Raw genomic sequence first — 22,628 nt, 5'->3', positions numbered from 1 at the left:
ATTTCTTAAACTTACATTATTTTTAAGGGAGACACAAAATTGCAAGTGGCTCTCCAAAGATGTGAAGCTTTATTTGGTTGACAAATGATGTCCTCCAAGTTCTACTGACATAATAAGTGATACTGAAGCACACACTGCTATAGTAATGGCAATAACATCTCTGTAAATCCAAATGCCTATCTTAAATTATACTCTGCCACCAGCAAATGGTAAAAGAACAAAAATAGTAGCTCTTGTTCCCATAAGAATCTAAACCAAAATACATGGAATGGCTTATACAAAATAGCAAGAGTTTCAGTTAATTAACAAATACCATTTCCAAAGCTTTTCTAGAATTGTACTATACTAAACCAAAAAAAACAAAAAAAAAACCAAAAAAAAACCACCAAAAATAAAAGCACAAAACAAAACAAACAAAACAAACACAACAACCTTAAAAACTTATAAAAATTTCATGCAGGAAAAAAACATCAGAGTTTGCTGAGTGGAAAATATGAATCAAGATTAACAGAGAAACACTATTTTTAAAACTCCTAAAAATGTTACAGAGTTAAAAATATTAAGTAAAAACTATTTTTATAGCAGCTGGCAATGTCCATTTAAGGCTGACAATTTCTTGGAGATGATTGGTACTACATATCACACGCAGCTCTCACTGTTTTGAGTTTATTGTAGTACAACATAATCTGATGGTTTAAACTCAGACTTGCTCCCTATTTTCGGCTCAAATCCAAGTTATAATTATAGTAAATGTACTATTTTTTTGAAAGAATACTGCTGCTTATATTTTAACATAGTGATTTTGTTGTTTTCTTATTGCAAAACTGAAACTAGACTAGAATAAACACAGAGGGAAAAAATCAAGGCTCAAACCAAGTTTAATATGTAACTCCAACGCACCATCACAAAGCCCAAGAGGCAGGATATGCAATCCTGCATTCCTTATGCACTCATAATGCCTCTTGGCTTCAGTGGAAGTTTTGTTTAAGAAAGCATATAATCAGAATGTATAATTTCATTAATTGCATGCCACAGGCAGTCCATTTGAGGGAAAAATCATGAACCAAACTGGTTGGAAGGATAGTGGAACCCATTAGCCTCGCCTGCATCTTTGTGGACCACTGAGTCTATGCAGCAAAACCATGAATCCTTGTTTTCCCTACTCACCCATACTTCCAGCTCTTCCTCATGACAGACTGCATCTGTCATGTAGACAGTAGTGCAGATGCTTCCTTCAGGACACATCACAGCTCTCAGGTCTCTGTTACTGTTCTCCATTACCATCCTTCCCCAGACTCTTGGCAGTACTGAGGGTTTCACCCGATGCACATCCCTACCCTGTTGGGATTTTTATATTATTCATACTAGGCACAGACAAAATGAGTGCTGTGTAGCTATTAGTACAGAGTGTTTTGCTATATTACGTATTTCATTCAATATCCTTCAGGCAATTTAGGAAGTATCTTCTAAAAACCCTGTGAACAGACTTTTTACAGCATTACTGTACACATAACTTTTCTATACATACCATAAACATAAATGACTCTGCTGGATGTGCATTACAGATAGTTTTATAATATCTCTCAAGATTTATTTATATATGTAGGAAGAAATAGCATGGAAAAAACCCTCACATTTTACAAAGGCCTTTTATTTGCTAAAACATGAGGGAAAAAATGGGCACCTGAAAGCTAGTTCTTTTTCTAAATATAAAAACAAATAATCAAATTTTAAAGGAAACTATTCACAGGATGAAGAATGACAGGTGATGTTACAGGGAGGTGTGAATCTATAGATAGCTCTCCACTGAAAAGCAATATTTAGAAGCACATAGTTCTTCAGCTACAAAACCCCCATTACCTCCCTGTATAATAAATTTAAAATTCTAGTTAATTTCTACCTGTGCCACTGAACACAATTCAATTTTTACAGTGCCTAACTAAAAATGAACTTACGGTTTCTTTTATAACAGCCTTAAAACATAAAGCAGTAACAGAATCTCCAGACTAAAAGTTAAAAAAAAAGTTTATTCTTAACTATCCCAAATGCTCAAACTTTGTAAGGAAACTTCCAATGTGTAAAGGCACACAAAAGAGCAAAATAAAAAGCAAACAAATGGAAGGTATAAAAATGAGGGTGACTTAGGGATAAGGAGAATGAAAAACAAAGGAAAGGGGGAAAAAGAACAAAAGAACACTTTAAAAAAGAGAGAAAGAAAAGCATGACAATGAAAACAAATGAATCGTTGAAACTGGTGGGAGGAACTGATGAATATTAACTTTTATTATTCCGATTACAAAATACATTTCAAAATTGGATGAAACACATTCTATGTATGTTTTGCCAAGGACATTCTTGGCAATTACAAAGTCAGGAAAATTATAATTCAATCAGTGAGGCATTACTTAAAACTACTTGAAAAAAGCAGATCATTTGAACCAGCAAACAGACTGCATGGGTAAAATTTTAAAGACTCAATATTCTGGAGCATATTGCAGATTGCACTCATATGTTGCAGAGTTCCAATAATGGGGCCATTAGAAATACAGCAATTTTTCTTCCTGGATGCATTTTACCAATCTTCCTTCTCATAAATGAGCAACAAAGGCTCAACATCGTTTTCCATATAAAATGAGGACAGTTCTAGAAAAAAAAAAATCAAGCACTTGTAGAGTAGAACTTCTATTTTGCTAAAAAACCTGGTTTAAACATTTTTAAAAGCTGTACTGTCCACGACAACCAGATCACATCTCTAAAGATGGTTGCTGCATTTATCAGGCGCATGTGGGACACCTTACTAAGCACTGAATCTGTGCGCTTGCCTTGAAATGGATGATACAGTCCTAAAAACGTTACGAATACGTCATTACGTCTGTTGCTACACTGGCAAAACCCACAACAAACAGGTCACCTTGACCTCTCCCATGTACACTGTAATTTCACAGAGTTGCTGACACCCGAAGAATGGGATTGACTGAGAAAGGCACGAGGCATTCACCATTCCCATTGGAAAAAGAGTGTGCCCCGCGTTCCCCGCAGTAGTGCTTATTTACATATCGCTGTGATTGCGCTGTAAAGGCGAGCGATGCAGCCTTTTGATTTAACCCGTCAGGTTGCCGAAACCTTTGCAAACTGCCCGTCGTGCAGTCAGATTTTCACGCCGTGGACTGGCACTCCTGGGGCGACTTTTACCACCCCTCGCCGCCACAGGCGGCCGAAGTCGCGCTCCGCCGCGCCCGCAGACGGGGTAAAGGCGGGCGCCCTGCCCCGGCAGGTGCGCAGGGCAGAGCCGGCTGCAGCCCCGCACGCCCCAAGCCGAGCTCCGGGGCCGCGCCAGCCGCCGCTCCCGCGGAAGCAGGTGCGCCGCCGCCGCGCCGCTGCGCCCCGGGGCTGCGCGGAAGGCGCCGCGGCGCATCCCGCCCGCTCCCGCTCCCGCTCCCGCCGCCGCGCCGCGGGGGGCGCGTGACGCGCCGCGCCGGATGGGGGCGGGGGGACGACTGCAGTGATGGAAAATTTTCGGCTCCTGCATCTCCTGCGCGTGCCCTCGCCGGTCCCCGCCCCTTCCCGGCTTCCACTCCCGCTCCCCATCTCGGCGTCGGCGGGGGCGGTCCAGAATCTTCGGCGGCGGCGGCGGTGGGGTGCCGCCGCCTCGCGCCGCCCGCCGCCTTCCCGCCCGCCTGCCCCGGCGTCCTCCCGCCCGTCTCAGCCCTGGGGAAGCTCGTGTCCCCCCCGTCAGAGCCGCGGGCACTGCAGTGGGCCCAGGAGCGGGGATAGTGGTGAGGGATTCGCTGTCCCTCGACTGTGTGAATTGCTCTTGTGTCCCGGCGGCCGCCACTGCCCCGGCACAGCAGACAGGCAGCCGCCCCTCGCACCCTTCACGGGCTCTCGATGCTGCAGAAGAAGGGAGCGAGGGCGATAACGCAGGGGGTCAAACGAGTCGGTGGCAGAGCATCCTCCGCACTCGAGGCTGGCGGCACCAGACTGGCGTGGGAGTGCACTGCCGCCGCGAGGACAGGAGCTGGGGAGGCCGCTATGTACCCCCCTGTTCCTCTAGAGACAGCAGCCAAGCAGGCCCCGCTACTCCCGTCAAACGTCCTTCGGAGCTGTGTCCCCGCACCGTGCGTGTGAGGAACTGCGGCAGACAGTAAAACCCCGCCGTCCACTCCCACGGGGAGCCGAGCAGCAAAGCTCTCAAATCTTCTGGAGTGGTTACCCGAGGAAAAGGAAGCAGGATGTTCTGTTTCCCCCTCTCTTCCCTACATGGGGCTTATCGTGAATCACGTCACTGGGGGGAGTCAGTCATTCCGGCTCATTTCCCGACGGAAACGTTCTGGGAGTCTGTCGGCTGCCCTCGGGGTCCGGGCTTGCATGTGCGCTGCTGCAGGTGTTAAAAATAGCGAGTGACTGCACCGAGGAGCTATGATGGGTCGGTGGCACCTCGTCCCGCGCCGCAGGCAGGCGCGGGGTGGAAGAGGGAGGCAGATCCTGGGTGAACCGGTAGCCACCGAGTGCTGCAGTCGCGCTGCGGATGCTGCACTGGGCCGGTAGAAGCGCCTCTGAGGCAGAGCGCTTTTGACAAGCACCGCAGCGTCCCGTCTCTGCCGTGTAAACCAGTGCCCCAATGTAAACACCGGAGCGCTGCTCGGCTCATGTGCTAGCGGCCGCGGTCCCGACCCCTGCCGGGCTCCCGCCGCTGACCGGCTCCCACCCCTCAGTCGGAGACGCCCCCCTGCCCCTATGCCCCCCCAGCCCCTGCCCGGGCGGCGGCAAGGGGTCACTCGGACACCGGGCGGGAGGCGGCGCGGCAAGCGGGCGGGCGCCGCGCCCCTCGCTGACACGCCCACATTCCTGCCTGAAGAGCGGCGGCGCCCCGAGGGGGCCGTCAGACCGGGACGGACACCGGAGCGATACGGACGCGATATTTTCTTTCCTTTTGATAGCTCTGACTTTTTTACGGGATTTTTTTTCTACCTTTGTTTATCTAGGGGCTTGTTTTCGCAGACATATCATAGTTAAGGGCTTCTTTTTCCCTTGGAAGAAGTAGCAGGAGAATCTCGTTATTCCGAGGCTTCGGGAGAGACCCTCGCTTTCCAGCTCACGCGTAGAAGGTACGGCAGGGGCTGGCCGTTACCGGGCCGCCAAGAGGAACGGGGCGACTTTTCTGACGGAGCACGGCTCGTCCTTCGCGCCTTTGTCCGGCGGCAGCGGCCCGGCTTGTCGCCAGGACGCCGCCGAGCCGCGCGTAGGGATGCGCCGCCGCTGCATCCCGTAAAGGTGGCAAACCCGCAAAGCCACTGCGGCGCGACGCAGTCCCGCGACCGGCTCGCGTTTTTCCGTTGAAAACGCCGGGTCGCGCGGTGTCGCTGGCGGGGAGGCGGGAGGTAAACACGGGGAGGGACAGCCGCGCGGCAGCCGATGTGACAATCGCCCACCGGTGTTGCATCAGTCTGCTCTCCGCTATCGGGGCGGGGAGGCGGAGGGGGAGGGGGGAGAGTGCGGCGTGGCGGTGTGCCGCCGGCGTGGCGGTGCCGGTGCCGGTGCCGCTCTCGGCGCGGGCCGGGCGGCGGCCGCGCGCCCCCGGCCCGGCGCGGGGCTCACCTTCGTGCGCGCGCCCGCGCCCCCCGCCCGGTACTTTTCCACTCGGCGGCGGGCGGGGGCCGCGGGGCCACGTGACGGCCTCGCGCCCGCTGCGGCACTGACGTCGCCTCCCGCCCCCTCCGCAGGCGCGGCGAGTCCCGCCGGCAAGGACAAAAGAGCGGCGGCCGCCGAGCCCGACCCCCGCCAGCATGAGCAGCGCCGAGATGGGCAAGTTCAACATCTCGCCCGACGAGGACAGCAGCAGCTACAGCTCCAACAGCAACGACTTCAGCTACCCCTACCCCACCAAGCCGGCTGCCATGAAGAGGTGAGGGGGCTCCCCGCGGCGGGCGGCGCCAGCCGGGACCCGGCGGTGCTGCGTGTCTGTCGGCAAATCCCTGCGGAAACGCGGGGATCACTGCGGCCGGAGACGGGCGCGACGCTCCGCGCGCTGACACAGCCGCAGGTGGGGTGGTTCTTTCGGGGTTATTCCATCGGTTTTTCCTTTTCCCTTTGAAACGGATCGGAAATGCTGATCGGGAAGTGAATATGCAAGGTTCCCGTAAGAGTCGCTAATGGTGCAACGTTGTTTTGCAGCCACTATGCGGATATTGATCCAGAAAACCAAAATTTCTTGCTCGACTCTAATCTTGGAAAGAAGAAATATGAAACTCAGTATGTAAGTACCCGGCAATGACGTTACAAATAAACAAACAAACAAACAGAAATGTACTGCCAATTTAATGTTTGTTTTAATTCTTAGATGAGTAATAACTTTCTATTAATTATTACCTATCTGTATTTCCTCAGCATCCGGGTACTACTTCTTTTGGAATGTCAGTATTTAATCTGAGCAATGCTATTGTGGGTAGTGGCATCCTGGGTCTTTCTTTTGCCATGGCTAACACTGGAATTGCGCTTTTTGTGTAAGTATCTTTTGAGTCATCAAAAAAGCCCCCGTCTTTCTGGTGTGTAATTCATAATGGAAAAATAAATGGTGTAAAAATAGGACCCCTGGAAAATATCCAGTCATTTTCATAGGTGCAGAGTTGCATTTTAGGCTTGTTTTGAATTTAAAGATTGTGATGCACTCAGAAGAACCTGCAAAAATTAAACAGATTCATTCCAAGTTAGGCAAAACAAAAACATTCTACAGTGAATTTTGCTCGACTTGGCAGTAATTTCTCCATGAATAACTGATAGACTTCCCCTGAACGTTCTATTATCCAATCAGCGATGTGATCTTGCTTTCCTCAACTGACATCGTTGTGCCTACAGAGTTACAATGTACTTAAACCAATAAAGAAGTTGTTTTATTGCTGTGCTTTCACCCACTTCAGGGATATGCTTTCAGTTACACCTATAAAAATTTCTGTCTGCCTGCAAGGGAGGGATGTGGAATAACCAGCCTGTCTTTATTGGCCTGTCAACATTGGCAGAAGTTTTGAGGTGTAGGGCAGAACTACAGTGTAATGTAACTAGAAATACATAAGGATAGAGTTATGTATAGTGCTTTTAAATGTCTTGGGAAAGTACATCTTTCATGTATTGGAGGCAGTTCAGCTCACACAACATGTAGCATCACTGACTTGACTGCAAATGAGTATCCATGGATATGTTTAAAGGAATTTTGTGTTTTTATCCTGGAAATAGATGAATGTGCTGAGTGTTCAAGAACACATGAAAAGCAATGTTTAGTTCAAAATTTCCCTGACTCTGCTGCCAGATTTCCAGAAAGTAGGTCAGATTTACTTCCAGATGTTTCACAGTGTATCAGGTGGTGCTCAAGTTCCCTGAAGAAGCTACCTACATGTGAAGTTCTGACCTAGAGGATTTTAAACATATGGTGATATGTTAATCTTTTACTAAGATTTTCACTTGCTTAGATGATGCTGAACTGAATGAACGACTAATCTAGAATAGATATTCATGCCCTAAAGATGTTCTGCAGCACATGAAAGATAATCAATCAATGTAATGCACATTAGAATGTCTCTGAGGAGAGGAAAAAATACAATTTACGGTTAGCTATTGAAACAGACTTCAGGGGTTCTCTTTTCTGAGGAAAAAAAAATGTTTAAAACTGCCGATTTAACAATTGGGTGCTTTTTATTCCCAGATGCTGCATTCAGATCTATTTGCATTAGTGCTGTTTCAAAGACAAACTGCCTTGTTACCTTGCAAAACTTGTAGACCGTACAGTTCTGAGGCAGGAAAGCAGTTAATCACAAATGAGACTGAGGATTTATGATGACAGTGAGGGCATTACAGGCATCCCTTAATAACTAGGTTACAAAATCAGATCCAGATGCAGTTGATTAGGGCAGTAAGTTCTTTGAATATTGTGGAGGCACTTGTGTAAGTGCTGGGACTTGTCACTTGTGTCAGCACTAAATAAATGAATCAAATGGTCTGGAAGCCAGAAACAGAGTGAGCTTAAAGATGCATTTGCTGAACTGGTCTTGTCTACACTGTAGGCAGCCTTTCCATGGTAGGACTGAGAGATCCAGGGTCTCTGCTGTTTTAAGGTAGTGGCACATCTCAGCTGTGCTGTTTCTACCTGATGGCTGAGTCAAATCCTAGTTAATCTCTACTTGTCAGAAATAGAGAGGTTTATTTGTGTGCATGTGTTAGTTTTGAATTGACACAGTAACTTAAATTTCCTACACAGATCTGTGAAGCTTCTCAGGTCTTTTTGTTTCCAGTTCTTTGTGCTGCATTTACTAACTTTACAAACATTAAAAATTACACAAAAGGAAATGTATTCTGGGAAATGAAGTTTACCCATTTTAAGCAATTTTTGATATGCTGATTCTCAGGTTTTCTATCTAGCAAAATGCTTGTATTGGTATAAGAAAGAGCAGGGTTTTTTTTTTTTTTAATGCCTTGTAATTTTCCACTGTGTTCTTCAGCAGCCGAGAAGTCCCCCCTAGCGTGCCACTCCAGGAAGTGCATTTGTTGTGGGAGAGATTTGTTGTTGAGAGACCGAATTTTAGGTGATGCAAATGTGCTTCTGGAAATAATATGCATTGCCTGTAAAAGCTGTGGGGAAGATAAACAAGCCACTAGCGATTCCCATGTAAGCACATCTGAAGAGTTAACTTTTGAGGAAAGAATTTTTTTTTAATGACAATAGATATGTATTTCCGTTTGAAAACACAGCTCTCAATGAGTCTGAATTTTCAGTCGCTTCTTTAAGGCTTTTGCAGTTTCATCCTTACATAAAAGCAAGAACATAACACAGGTTTAAGCTCAAAAGCTGATTTCTTTTAAGACCGAGAGATAATCTTCACTTCAGCTGTAGTTAGCCTCAATGTTGAACGGGGACAGGAAGACAGAAAAAATACAGTTTCTTTCAAGGATGCAAACTTTCCCCCTCACCTGCACACATTCCCATTGATACTTTGTTAAGTTATTTATTATCAAATGTAGCCAAGTATAATAGCCTGACACTTGGTGATGTTTATGCCACTTGAGACTGAATAGAATTGTTGTTCAAGCCTACATTAGAATTTCTTTGTATGCCTCTGAAATGCAACAAAATGCTTTCTATACACGGCATTAATTGGGTTTTCAGAAGACTTTGAACTGACCTTAGAATCTACTTTTTTCCCCATATAATATTTTAATATGGATAATGTTTATATTTGATCCATCTTTATTTAATAGGGTTACAATAAGTCATTTATGGCTATTAAAATGTGTGTGTTTTTCTCTCTCCAGGATACTCCTGCTGTTTGTCTCAATATTTTCTTTGTATTCAGTGCATCTTCTTTTGAAGACTGCCAATGAAGGAGGTATGGCAAATCAGTATTTTACAAATATGTAGTATTTGTTTCTTATGGTATCCTCTTGAAATACACCCTTCCAATGGGATATCGTATTTTCTTTTAGGATCTTTATTATATGAACAGTTGGGAATGAAGGCTTTTGGTATGGCTGGAAAACTTGCTGCTTCTGGATCAATTACAATGCAGAACATTGGAGGTGAGGACAAGACCTTGAAATGTCTGTACTGTCAATAATAATTGTTTCCTGCTTATTCTTGGAGACTTATTTGTCACACAACATGTGTTCATTAACTGCTTGTGTTCAAGTGAAGTTATGAAACATGTTATGTGATTCTTGCATCGTGTGGCATATTCTATATTTGTAATGATCTATGATGTTATTCACCTACAGCTATGTCAAGCTACCTCTTCATAGTGAAATATGAGTTACCATTGGTCATCAAGACATTTATGAACATCGAAGAGACCACAGGGTAGGTGTTAGAACTCCTCATCAGAGAAACTATTAGGAGAAACAAATATGGAGACTGTATATATTTTTATATGAAGACCACGTTCGGTACACCGTAGGGTAGCTTCTTATACAGACAGAGATACAGTAAGTTTTCCTTTCCCATGAGTGCTTCACCTCATTTAGATCCAGCCTGACCTGGGAAAAGGGTAGAAAAATACAGGTATTGCATCATATTGCAGAAAGTTGTTCTGTAAAGAACATCAGGTAAGTGATAATGTATGTACCAGTCAGTACATACACTTGATAAGGAAAGATAAATGTGAGTGTGGTTGGTTTTTTGTTTTGTTGTTTGTTTTGTTGGTTTTTTTTTTTAATTCATTCAAAATGGTTTGGTCTGATTAATTTGGTTTTCTAGTATTAATATTGTGGCAAGTGATTAAATGTAAGACTAAGGAGCAGTTACCTAAGGAATGTCTTAAGGAACAATTCTCAAAAAGATTCAGAGACTAAATCTTGACCTAATCCAGAGTATATATACCTAAGGCTAGAGTGGTAGATGCCTTGCCGTCTAGCCTTGGAGACACCTTGCCTCCATAGTGGCTTTCCTGCTTGGCCTTAAAAAGAGAATTTTATCTAACCATGTCTTGAGTTCATCATTACAATGGTCTTGGCTCAATCGGAGAAGGGTGATCCTCTGTAGTGATCAGTTTGGCGCACCTGACTTAGACACATTTTGCGTGTCTCCAAGGAACAGTTGATCATATCACTCTGTATTGAGAGGGTGTGTGAAAACAAGATGCCTGAGTTCAGATGGATAGAGTTAAGTGCTATAAATCTCACTCTTCAGAGTTGTACTTCTGTGCCTTGTCCTGAAGTGTCCCAGTCTTGAGAGGGCTGAGCAGCTCAAGACTCCAACTTACACCTAAGCCTGAGTTCAGAAGGTAGGCATTTTTCTGCCGTGTTCCCCAAGGGGTTCAAGCCATTTGGTGATGTTCATACAGCTTGCTAATAGATACTGTCATAATAACAGTGCTAGCCATATTTCTTTTCCTTTCTTTTCATTTTTTTTATGTACTCAAATACTGCACCTACCCTATTTACTTAGTAGTGTTATGTTTACAAATTCTTTGCTGGGAAGCTTAATTTCTCTCCTTTGGCTGAATTCAAGTCTGTATTTTTCGGTTCTTAAGAGAGCCCCTGGAGTAGCCAGTATTTAGAAGGGGGCTCGGAGGCAAATATTTTTAATTGTCCCATCTTCAGTTAAAAATTCAAAACTGTTTACAATTCAAAAAGGAAAGTTAAAGCCTGTGAATCTCTCTGGATACAGCTGCTGCTCTGCAAATCTGGCAGAGAAAATTAAGGAATTGAGATCTGTATCTTAAATGTTTTCCTGTTGGCTGTCACTAAGTAGCTGTACACTGATTTAAAGTAAATATTTTCTCAGTGCTCTGGCAATCGTGAACCCGGCTTAACTGACTCTCTCCATGCATTGCTTAGGGGAGTCTGGGTGGCTACCATTGGCATGGATTCCACTCTGGCAGCCTGGGGCCCGAAATGTAAGCACTTACCTGTTCAAGTGTCCCAAAATAATGCTTACTGTAAAAGGACTTCTGAGACAATATTGCAAATACTAGATCCATTATTAAAATTTGTTTAACAACTTCTAAAGTACTTGGCTATATTTTAAAACTGCACAATCCCATTCTTTACTCTTCAGGACAGAAAAACTTTGAAGTCCTTGATCTGAAAGTCCTGATGGCCTCTCTATGGTATGCACAATAGCAGTGCATGTTCTTGTGATTGTATCAACTGCAAGAAATTTATTGTTGTGATTTTCTTTTAAATATGCCACGAGTCTACTATATTTTAAAAAAAGACAACAAAAGGTGTATGGTGTTAATGTCCTGTACATCTTAAGTTTTTAAAATACTCATTTTATACATCTGGTTATCCCAAGTAAACAGAGGAAAGAGATGATTACATCCTTTTTGCATTTACTACGTAAATCCAGAGCAAGGCTGTTAATTATTCCTTATTCCCATTACCATATAAAAGGCTATAACTCAGCAACTGAGTTTGCATATAAAAATTGCAAATTAAATCTTTTACCTAAATAGTATACAGTCCATTTTAAAATAAATACTGTTAAATTATATCATAATAGGATGTAAACTATTAATACTTGGGAATAAATGTGTAACTTAGTGTTACTTTAATTGCTTAAAGCATATAGGATGGTCCTGCAGGACTTTGTTTTTATGTATTTCAAAGAAGATGTTAATCTTCTAATGCCCAAAAATGTTTTATAAAAAAAATAGTTGCTGCTTCTTACAGAAAAAATGGCAGAAATGTTCTGAGGGAAAAAGCTTCTGAAGTTCTTACCATGTTTTCCCTACTGAAAGGGACAAAATGTGCCTCCAAGAGACTCCCAGTGCTTGTTGGAGTTTTCTCAGCCAGTGGGCTTGAGCTACTGCCTTACCTTCAGCCCTCACCTGTTTTTCTTTAACTCCCACAGAGCACCCAACAGAACTTTATTTCCATTAAAAATGGAAACCCTGCTGGGGCCCTGCAATATTCTAAAACATCTGGAGAGTTGGGAACCAGCACTTAAGAAAATTATATTTTTTCTGTGATTGATCTCACTTCACTTTTTTTCTAACCAATCATTTACTTTTTGTCTCTTGACTTCCAGATGTTATTATTTTATAAAAGGACACTAAAGGAAAGGCACAATGCAGGTTTGGGGTGAGATAAGAAGCTATCCATAGGTCCATATAGGAAATTAAATGCTGTAATTTGTGACATCAGGTAGTGCATTTTTTAAGGAGCCATATGTTGTAGAAAATAAGAGGGAAGACTAAACTGTAATTGCAATTTTAAATACTTAATCACTTACAAATACTACCTTTTTTTTTTTCTACAGAGAATGGTATCTCAATGGTGACTATTTAGTGCTGCTGGTGTCTGTCATTCTTATTCTTCCTCTGTCCCTATTGAAAAATCTAGGTAAGTAGTAGAGAGCATTCAAAATAAAAACCCATTGGAAGTACTGTGGGGAAATGTGTTGATGCAGTGTTTGAGTCTTGAAATGCTGTGTGAATTAACAGCTGTCTCTAAACTTGTCTCTTGGGACTAATTGGCATTTAGATAATTGCTGTCAGTCTCCTTGAAGAAAGGGAAAAAAACCCCCAAGACAAGTATACTAAATTACAGATGTGTTTGTGGAAGATGAAAGGGCAGCAGATAGGATGGCTTTAGAACAAATCTCAACAGTAACTTTCTGTTTCTGTTCTTATCCCAAAGTTTGATCTATTTTGGTCAATGGTGAAATAACACAATATTGTTATCAGCTATTCTGTAACAGCCTTCAAAAGTAGGGCTGCAAACTCTGGGCAGTATCTTTTCATTTTAGATCCTGAGGAGTAACAGAATATTCATGCCAGATGATTTATCTGAAATGGCTGTAATTCAGTGATCTATGTGAATAATTCAGTTAACAGGCTGTTTATTCAGAGAATCCTGTAGTGGAACTTAAATAATTGAGAGTCTCAATGTGAATTACTCTCTCAAATTACTATTTTTTAGAAGTAAATCAGTAAAAACAGAAGGAAAAAGGCTAAGTTATCTGATAGTGCATGCTATTAAAATTAATCCTATATCATTCTTAGTATACAATAAACAATTCATATAGTTGTTGCTGTGAGATTTTTTTTGCTTCTTTTTCTTGTAAGTTAAAAAGTTTAACACTACAGACTCACTGTATGTACAGACCCTAATATGTCTTTCAGAACCTTTAGATCTGGGTCGGGATTAGCAGAAAGTCAATGAATAATTAATTTGTTTTGTGTAATGCTAAGGAAATGACAATCTAAAGAGATCACTTAACAGGAATGTATTTTGTCATTTTGTTTTGACTTGAATGGTGTTTCTGTTTGTTGTATCTTAATTTTTTTTTTGTCTTTCTCAACCACAGGGTATTTGGGCTATACCAGTGGCTTTTCCTTACTTTGCATGGTCTTCTTTCTGATTGTTGTAAGTATAATCTTGTAAACTTAAGTGCTTGTAAAACTTCATTTCAAAATGAAATTAAGCACAGTGTCTTAAAATTTTCACATCTTGCATTAGTCAAAGTAAAAATTGCATGACTTTATTTCTAGGTAATTTGGAAGATGTTTCAGATTCCTTGTCCTATGGACAGTGTTGCCGTGAATGTGACATTATTTAATGCAACCGTGGCACCTTTGGTAGCTGAAAATATAACAAGCGATGATATGTGCAAGCCAAAATATTTCATCTTCAATTCACAGGTAACTGACCAAAAAAACAGATGCTTTGTTGAAAATAACTGAGACTAAGTAGGTAGCAGATAAATTAGGTAATTTTTCCTTCAAGCAGTTGCCCAGTTTTAAAATTGGGATGTGTTAAGACTTTCTGTTCCAGTAGACTTGGGCACTGTTTACCTCAGGCAGATTGGGTGTTTCCACATGCCAAATACACAGAAATTAGAGGAGCTTGAAGTGTGTGTTTGAATGGCAAAAAATACATCTCTCATTCTTTAGTGCAGCATTTCTCAAGCTTTGTCAAGGAAGTTAGTGAAGCATTTCAAAATGTAGATTGCAGAAGAAAATAAAGATTGTAGAAGTGTGCAAATAGGATGTTTGACTTATTCCTGGTCACAAATTCTTGGCTCACGAATGCTCCCAGTTACAGTGATGAATCTCCACATGTGTAATACTCAATACCAAGTTCAAGATATAATGGCCTAAGCCTGTGAGTTTCTGAACATGATTTTGAATGCAAAAACATTCAGCTCACCATGGACTTCAGTGACAATTGAAATTATTTGGTCCCTCAGGATCTGGATTTAAGAAAATACGAACTTCTTTAAACATTTTCTGCATTTTCCATTGTAAAGAATAGCTGGTCTTTTCACCAAGTAAGGCCAAAACTGAAGAATCTCCTGATGATTTTGTGAAGTAAATTTCTAATGTCTGTTGAGATACTTACAAAACATTTTTTTTTTCCAGACTGTTTATGCTGTCCCGATCTTAACATTTTCCTTTGTCTGCCATCCTGCAATTCTTCCTATTTATGAAGAACTGAAAGGGTAAGTGTTAGATAAATATCTGTAATTTCACAAAACAAACAAATATAATAAGAAACTGTATGTTCTCACCACTAACAATGTTACTTTTTCTTGCAGCCGAAGCCGGAAAAGAATGATGAATGTGTCCTATGTATCTTTTTTTGCCATGTTCCTCATGTATTTGTTGGCTGCTCTCTTTGGATACTTGACATTTTATGGTAAGTATTGCCTCTCTGCTTTAAATTATTCATGTTCTGCAAACTGACAGTATTATTTTAGAAATAGAACAAGCAAGCATTTAATATGCATTCTAATTATACGCTGTTGGGCTTTTTTTTTTAGTATTTCTCTAAGTGCACACTCTAAAGGAGATCAGTAATACAATTAGGCCCAAGACATAGGATTAAAATTGGATTAAACCAGATTCTGTGCCTCCAAGTCATATTTGTGTAAAATTGTTACATTCTTACAGGAGCTCTTGAGGCTTTCAATTCGTTTTGGTGATGTAAATGTAAAATTTGTGTGAACTCTAGAGCAGAATCACATGTTTAAGAAGCATGTCAACTAAATCTAACTAAAATACTGTTTTCCTTATAGGAAAAGTCGAACCAGAACTGCTTCACACCTACTCTGCTTATCTGGGTGCTGATGTTCTCCTTCTTATTGTGCGTCTTGCTGTACTTATGGCTGTAACCCTCACTGTGCCTGTAGTTATTTTCCCTGTAAGTAATTTTTTTTAACATCTGTACTGCTGCAGTTATTTACTGATTTGGCAGCTCCTGTTTATTAATTGAAAAACTGAAGAGTTTTTCTCTTAACTGAAAAAGGAAACTTACTTTGATAACCTCATAAATTATAGCTATACTGTTAATCAATAAATATGTAACATTTACTAAGCAATAGATACAAATATATTCAGTTGTATTGTTTTCCTGGTATAGTTATATTGGGGAAATGAAACGGATTGCCCCTCTATAAAAATGCTTACACTGTTGTATTATCAGCTTACAAAAGCCAGCATCCTTTTTTCATACCTTGTGGAGGAGATCTGCCATTTATACGTATATTGTTAAGCAGAGTCCCTAGATGTTACAAAGTTTCCTGAAATTTTTGTTCAAACTGGATACTTTTCCCTGTTTTTTTTTCTCCATTTTACTTTTATCTTTCCCCCTCTGTTAAAATCTGAAGCATTCAGGAAAATTATGTTAAAATACTTTCAGAAGGAAAGTCTAATTCAGGTGACAAATCACTGTCTTCCAAAATGAAGACTAAACTGTTTTTTTTTTTCCCCTTCTTCCAAAGATCCGCACTTCCATTACCCAGCTGCTGTGGGCAGGGAAGGAGTTCAGCTGGTGGCGTCACTGTTCCATTACTGTCTCTCTTCTGGCATTTACCAACATGCTCGTTATCTTTGTCCCTACTATTCGAGACATCTTTGGATTCATTGGTAAGCATTTCCTTGTCAGATTGAGCACTCCTTCGCATTTCAGAAAAGGCAGTTCCAGTCCAATTAGCGTATGCTTACCTGTTAATGAATATTTATTTCCATGCTTTTTCTCTACAGGTGCTTCTGCGGCTGCCATGCTGATCTTTATACTTCCTTCTGCCTTCTACATCAAATTAGTGAAGAAGGAACCAATGAAATCAGTGCAAAAGGTTGGGGTATGTATAGACAAATATGTAACTACACTTGCTTACTAATTCAAAATAAAAAATTTAAGTATCTTCATGATTTATAAATTTTGAAGTCCTGGTAGTCAGTGAATTGGCATTTAATGTTATCTTGCATAGTTGCAGGGAGCTACATAGGAACTCAAAACCAAGGAATTGGCCATCACAAGACCCAGTTCACTTCAGTGACTTCTCTCAGCCCCGGCCCCAAATCTCAACAGTAGCTGTGTCATTCTGTTGCTGCTAAGAACTGGATTTCAGCAGAATACCCTAAGGACTATATTTTAAAAGCCTTGACATTCCTCAAATATTATTTTAAGACTTACATAGTTTTCCGCATAAGAACTCAACTCTGCCAATTGTTTGGGTTCTCTTGATTGTTCTTGGTGCTCTTACTAATCACAGACATACTGAATCATAATTCAATCAGATATACAGAGACAGGTTACCACAGGGGGCATAGCCTGACTGGTATCAGCAGCTACATTCACTTCCCTTAGTTGAGAGTGAGGTCTGCTATACTGAAAATAAATACTTTTTGATTTGAGAAAGGACCCCAAATATGAGAAAGATACTTAGCTCCTTGTCATTGACTTGATCTCTTGTCTCTTTTACCCTGTCTTCTGTGAGCAATGGCACTTGTGCTAGTATATGGGCATGAATTTATAAATGTATGTTGCATTTTACCAACAGTGTCATAGCAGAATCTGAAATACTTCTTTTATGTTTTCTTTTTCAGGCTTCATTCTTTTTTCTAAGTGGTATACTTGTGATGACTGGGTGTATGACACTGATTATTCTAGACTGGATCCAGAATGTTACATCTGATGGCCATTAACTGCCCTGGTTTAATCTCTGTAACACACCACTTCAAATGCCAGTGTTCACTCAGATACCTACTGAGAATGAAAATGAGCTATCCAGCTTCCTTTAAAAGGCAGATCCTTTGTTGATGGTTCTTCTGATTGTAGAATATCTGAACTCTGTCTTTAAGAAACTATTCTGCATGATGGAAGTGGATATTGACATCAAACCATGTGAGTGTCTGGCTGAAGGAAGTGACAACTTTATTCCATTCCAGAGAATGGACAGAACTCTGTAGACTTTTATCAAGCCGTGTTTGGCTTTCGTCATTGTTACTTGGATATTTTGTTATTTTACTTGAATGTGCCTAATGGAACCATTTGATGTGAGAAAGAACTCTTTAATTTACAGCAAAGGGTTTAAATAACCAATGAGAGAGAGAAAGAGAGAAACGCTTTTATTTTTTGTACCAAAAATTCTTATGGACCTCAAAAGCACTATTTTGACTTTAAGAAACATTTTTCTAAAAAGAATGAAAAAATAACATAGAAGAGCTCATAAAAATATTTAATTAGTGTCCTAAATTAATCTTAGTTTGACTTTCTTGATCTCTTCACTCATGTCACCAGTGACAGGACCCAAATAAGGGCCATGAAGCTGAGTCGGGGTAGGTTTAGGTTGGATATCAGGAAAAGGTTTTTTTACCCAGAGGGTGGTTAGGCACTGGAACAGGCTCCCTAGGGAAGTGGTCACAGCACCAAGCCTGACAGAGTTCAAGAAGTGTTTAGACAACTCTCAGGCACATGGTGTAGTTCTTGGCGTGTCCTGTGCAGAGCCAGGAGTTAGACATGGTGGTTCTGATGGGTCCTTTCCCACTCAACATATTTTATGATTCTGTAGAGACATAATAAGAAGAAATTTTGTTTTAAAAATTATTCTAATAACCAATACAGAAAATAAGCCAATTCAGGTCAAAATTCTCTGATACTAAACGCTTCCCATGAAGCTCCCTTAGAGAAAATAATCCTGAAAATCATTTCAGACTTATGTAAGTGACTAGAGTTACCAAAAATAGTCTGGAAATGCAAATTTTCAAACGTTAAGAAGCCCCACCCTTTAGAAAAGGCTACATTTGAGAAAAGCATAGGTAATCTAAAATTGTAAAGTTGGAATTAACATTTCCCTTCTTGAGGTACTCAGTAGTGCAATTGAGAAAACAGGGTCTGGGTTTTTTTTTTCCCGTTGTAGATAGAAACTGAATGGCACTGGAGCATATGACACCATTAATACAAAACTCCCTCCTCAAGTTCCCTTTATTAATAAGGTCCATTGTCAGTTGTAACAATGTTTGTTGGGATTTTTTTTATCCAATCTATCTTGAAACAGCCTGTAGAAAAACAAAGAAATCCTAATGTAGTCTTCTAGTTGTAAAATATTCAAAAACTGTACAGTATTTCTCAAATTCCTCATCCATTATTGGATTTTGAATTACTTGACTATTCTGTTTCTGAGTCAAATCCACAAAATAACTGCACCAATATTTCATGCTTGGTACAAACTCTCTTCATATACGCAACTGGGATTCCTCTTCCAATTTATACTGTATAGTAGTATTAAAGATAACCTCATAGACTGGATAGTCATCTCATACTTGTTTGCTTCAGAAATAGATATGTTTCTAACGAGCCTTAGCAGATGAAACAGGTGCTGTATGGTTGTGATGAGCTATTTTGTTTCTAGTGCATGTTTGCTCTTTCATTCTTGTCCCAGGTTGAAGAGAGGTAGCATTTGTATAACAGCATACTTGGCTTATAAGAGGTTCTCAAACAGCAATATTGGGTACAAAAGCCTAGATAGAGATTATTAATGAAATAGTCATGGCAGTGTGGTCAACTGTCTTCATCTGACACAATGTTTTAAAAATCTGATTTATGAAGTCGCACTCAGTCATTGTGTCAGAGAGACCAAATAAAGGCCTGTAATCCGTTAATTAAACAGTGCCTGACACTTTTTTGCTCTTGTAGAATTAATCAGAAATAAATCTAAACAATAGTCACCATTTGGCAGATACTGTCAAGCTCTGCCCAGCCGTTTAAAATCTATGGAAAAACAACTGCAGGTATTTTGTATTGATACTTCTGCATGACTTTAAGTACTGGTCACTAAGACTATAGTGTAAAACTGTAATGACAAGTTAGATTCCTTGTGTGTTATTTGTATTATTAATTCGGTGGTACTCAACTGGCAATTAATGGTCCTGGAGTCAGCAGTGACTAGCGCTCCGTAGGTACTTCTCTGCCTCAGGTACTGTACATCCATGGCTAACTATCCCATGTTACCTGATCTCCACAGAAGTGCTGAGCATGTGCCTCCTCAGTACTTTGGCAGCTTTTCTTCTTCCTCCACAAATGTGCAAAGGTGGAAGAGGATTAAAATGTTGTCTACCTTTGAGCAATTTGTAGCACATAAGGGATTGAAGTTCTTCCCTTTAAAAAGAGGAAAGAAAGTGAGAAATATTCTTTCTCACAGCAACCATAGAAGAGGAAGGAGTTGTGAGAAGTTACTACAAAGTCCTTCTTGGCAACCAGAAGGGAAGAACATTTTTGTGATGACACCTCATAGTATATTGTACATGTCACTAATTCTCTGAATGTAGCAATTTCCAAATTATATATTATGTATTATATAATTTGATTTCTGACTCTCCACCTGCAACAGTTGAGTTCCGCTTGGCTGGGTTGATTTCCAACAAGTGATTTTCTTTTTTTTAATTATTTTCCAAACCTGTCTGTTTAAAGTTACCTACATTACAAACCACCTAAAAGAGCAGCTTCAGTATTAAACCACTGTTCTGTCACCTCAGTTAGACATTACTGTCTTCCATGATATTTCAGTCATAAATGTAACGTTATTTATAAAGCATTAATCCATTCAAACTAAAACTATTTTTCAATATTTATGATAGTATATGTACATAAATTGTATGTGTGTATATACTGTAAGTATAATGTATATAATGTAGGTTTGGAGTCCAGGATTTATGTATATATTCCTCTCATTACTGATACAGCATTTCAAGGAGTTGTCCATGTTGTACATCTGTGTAACAGCTGTCAAAGGAAAGAGCCTTTTTCAACAAAGTGTAATGCTTACAGAGATGAAAGGAGTGTGTTATGCCTAAGGTGTGTAAGAAAACACTAAGATTGTATTTATTACAAATGTATATGTTGCAATAAACACCGGAATCACTTGGGTCCATAGAAAGTATTCTTCAGGTTCATGTGTACTTTCTCTCCAAGATTTACCATGGATGTTATGATTTCCTGAATGCAGCAAGTTAACCACCTCTGCGATCTAACGCTAGTTAGGCCGCTAAATTCGCGCATCCCGCGGTACATCCGTGTACATATGTAAATACCCGCACTACTGGGAGAGGCCAACAGCCTAGCTACGGCTGCTAGCTAGACTGGTGGCCAGCAACACAGTTTCAATGAAACATTGTATGTTTGTTTTAACTGAAATAAATAAACAGATAATCCTAAACAAGGGTGTGATGTTTTTCTTGGGGGAGGCATTCAAAGGATTTTCTTTAAAAATTATGCTAAAAGCGCACCTTTAATTTCATGCATATTTAACTTACTGAGCACTTTCAGAAAAGACTGGTGGGCAGGGGGAAATGGCATACCACTACATCCACAACTTATGACACTAAGGGTAAAAAGAACGAGTCTGGGCATGAGAGATCAAATTCTACAAGGAATCTGCATTACGTAATTTCTTTTGTGGAAAAGGCATAGCTGGAGACAAGACCCAATGTGTTAGATCTTGTGTAAGTGTAATAAGTGAGTGTGTCTTGCTAAAATCCTATGCCACTTTCCTTCCTTTGACTCGCCAGGAGAAGAATAACTGCTAATGTTAAAAGTTACAAAACTGTTATGCCTGCTTTGTTTCCATTTTGGAAACTGGGTACAAGCCAAGTGTAGCATGTTTCTTGGTTCTCTATAAATCTGTATCATGTCATATGAATATGTGTCCCAAATATCCATAATTGGTTGAGAGATGCTGAAGTTGTAACTCAGTGCATTGTGTACAGCAAAACACTATACAAAAGGAATATTTAAGAAGAATAGCTACATGCTCCTCAATTAATTACAAGATTGCATAGTATGTTTTCCTGGAATCCTCACTTAGTATCTGTTCGTTATTATTATAAGATGTTTTCCATGTGTTCACAGTGTTTATGTTTGTTCAAAGTCCAAAGCCCATCCTGAGGAGGAATGAATGCCTTAATTCCTTTATAGTTCTCATTTTAATGTCAGTGTTGCAGACCTTTAAAGAGGTGTTAATCAATACTCAGCTCTGCGGACCTGGAGCATGGAGAGGAAGCACTGTGGCACAGCCATGTACTTGAGTCCACAATTAAATGTCCTCTCCTTGCTTATTTTGTATTTCAGCATTTCTTTATATGCATCTGAAGCATAACTTCAAACAGGTTTTGCATGATGACCATTCTTGGAACAAGAACCCTAAGCACTAAGCTAGCCATTTGGAAATGGTGATCACGTCTGGAAGGGCCCCATTCTCATAAGGTGTCTGCCATCACACAGGAACTTCATAGCAGTGCAGAAGCCCTTCCCCTAGAATGCTGCTTGACAAGCTGAATTAGGCTCACCCTTAAAATCAGACAAATCCATCAACTTAAATAACATGAGAAGCAGTCTTTGCTACATCTTATTTCTCACAAGAATGGGAACATTGCTTATCTTGTGAGATGAATGAGATGGTGCAATGATTTTCAAAAAAGGAACAGAAATTACGCTGGAATGGTGTCTAAAATCCCATGCTTTGAGCCTCTCTACCTGCCACAAAGTCTTTGCTCCAAAAGAAGGTTAAGTTGTCACTTCAAGTTTATTCACAATGCTGAGCTTTGTGAATGTCTTGAGGTCTGTCCAGGAGACATGGCAACCTTTACTTTCTGCTAGTTCCCCTGAAATTTGCTTCTTTCTTCCACCCTGGCCTTGCCAAGTCTGTCCTATCCCAAAGTCATGCCTAGTCATCTCACTCCCAAGTGTTCATGCAGCAGCTGGATTGTATCAGGTCATGTCCTCAGGTCTCCTGTGTCTCAGCTCATATCCCTGTTTGCAGGGCATCACAGTTCCCATTCAGTCTCTGTGCTCAGGTTTGCTTTCTGGAGACAGAGAACAGAGCATGGCCAGTGTACGCCCAAATTTCAGCTCCGGAAGAA

The 22,628-nt window shown here is 40.9% G+C and overlaps 1 protein-coding gene across 2 annotated transcripts; it reads left to right on the top strand.

Annotated features, from left to right (window-relative positions):
- Positions 1 to 4,965: 4,965 nt before the first annotated feature.
- Positions 4,966 to 20,929, top strand: SLC38A2 (solute carrier family 38 member 2). 2 transcript variants are annotated; one of them, XM_021547437.3, is made up of 16 exons: positions 4,966 to 5,108; positions 5,724 to 5,905; positions 6,175 to 6,256; positions 6,388 to 6,503; positions 9,301 to 9,374; positions 9,472 to 9,564; positions 9,760 to 9,841; positions 12,746 to 12,828; positions 13,796 to 13,854; positions 13,980 to 14,129; positions 14,850 to 14,929; positions 15,026 to 15,126; positions 15,506 to 15,630; positions 16,211 to 16,355; positions 16,473 to 16,570; positions 17,319 to 20,929. In XM_021547437.3, the coding sequence occupies exons 2-16, from the start codon at positions 5,787 to 5,789 to the stop codon at positions 17,415 to 17,417; spliced, it is 1,506 nt and encodes a 501-aa protein (XP_021403112.3). In that variant the 5' UTR covers positions 4,966 to 5,108; positions 5,724 to 5,786; the 3' UTR covers positions 17,418 to 20,929. The 2 variants fall into 2 exon arrangements, with proteins under 2 accessions (XP_021403112.3, XP_077639613.2); XM_077783487.2 differs by having other exon boundaries at positions 16,211 to 16,570.
- The last annotated feature ends 1,699 nt before the right edge of the window (positions 20,930 to 22,628 follow it).

Source organism: Lonchura striata, chromosome 1A (genome assembly GCF_050655825.1).
Source record: "Lonchura striata isolate lonStrDom1 chromosome 1A, ASM5065582v1, whole genome shotgun sequence".
Classification (NCBI taxonomy): domain Eukaryota; kingdom Metazoa; phylum Chordata; class Aves; order Passeriformes; family Estrildidae; genus Lonchura; species Lonchura striata.
Note: the sequence above shows the minus strand (reverse complement) of the source record. Positions and strands in the feature narration are given on the sequence as shown.

Bases quoted from the DNA above. Each gene is read 5' to 3' on its own strand.
- SLC38A2 (XM_077783487.2), top strand. From the start codon at position 5,787: ATGAGCAGCGCCGAGATGGGCAAGTTCAACATCTCGCCCGACGAGGAC. The intron at 6,504-9,300 runs GTAAGTATCTTT...TTCTCTCTCCAG, and splicing joins ACTGGAATTGCGCTTTTTGT to GATACTCCTGCTGTTTGTCT. The intron at 9,842-12,745 runs GTAGGTGTTAGA...TTTTTTCTACAG, and splicing joins AACATCGAAGAGACCACAGG to AGAATGGTATCTCAATGGTG.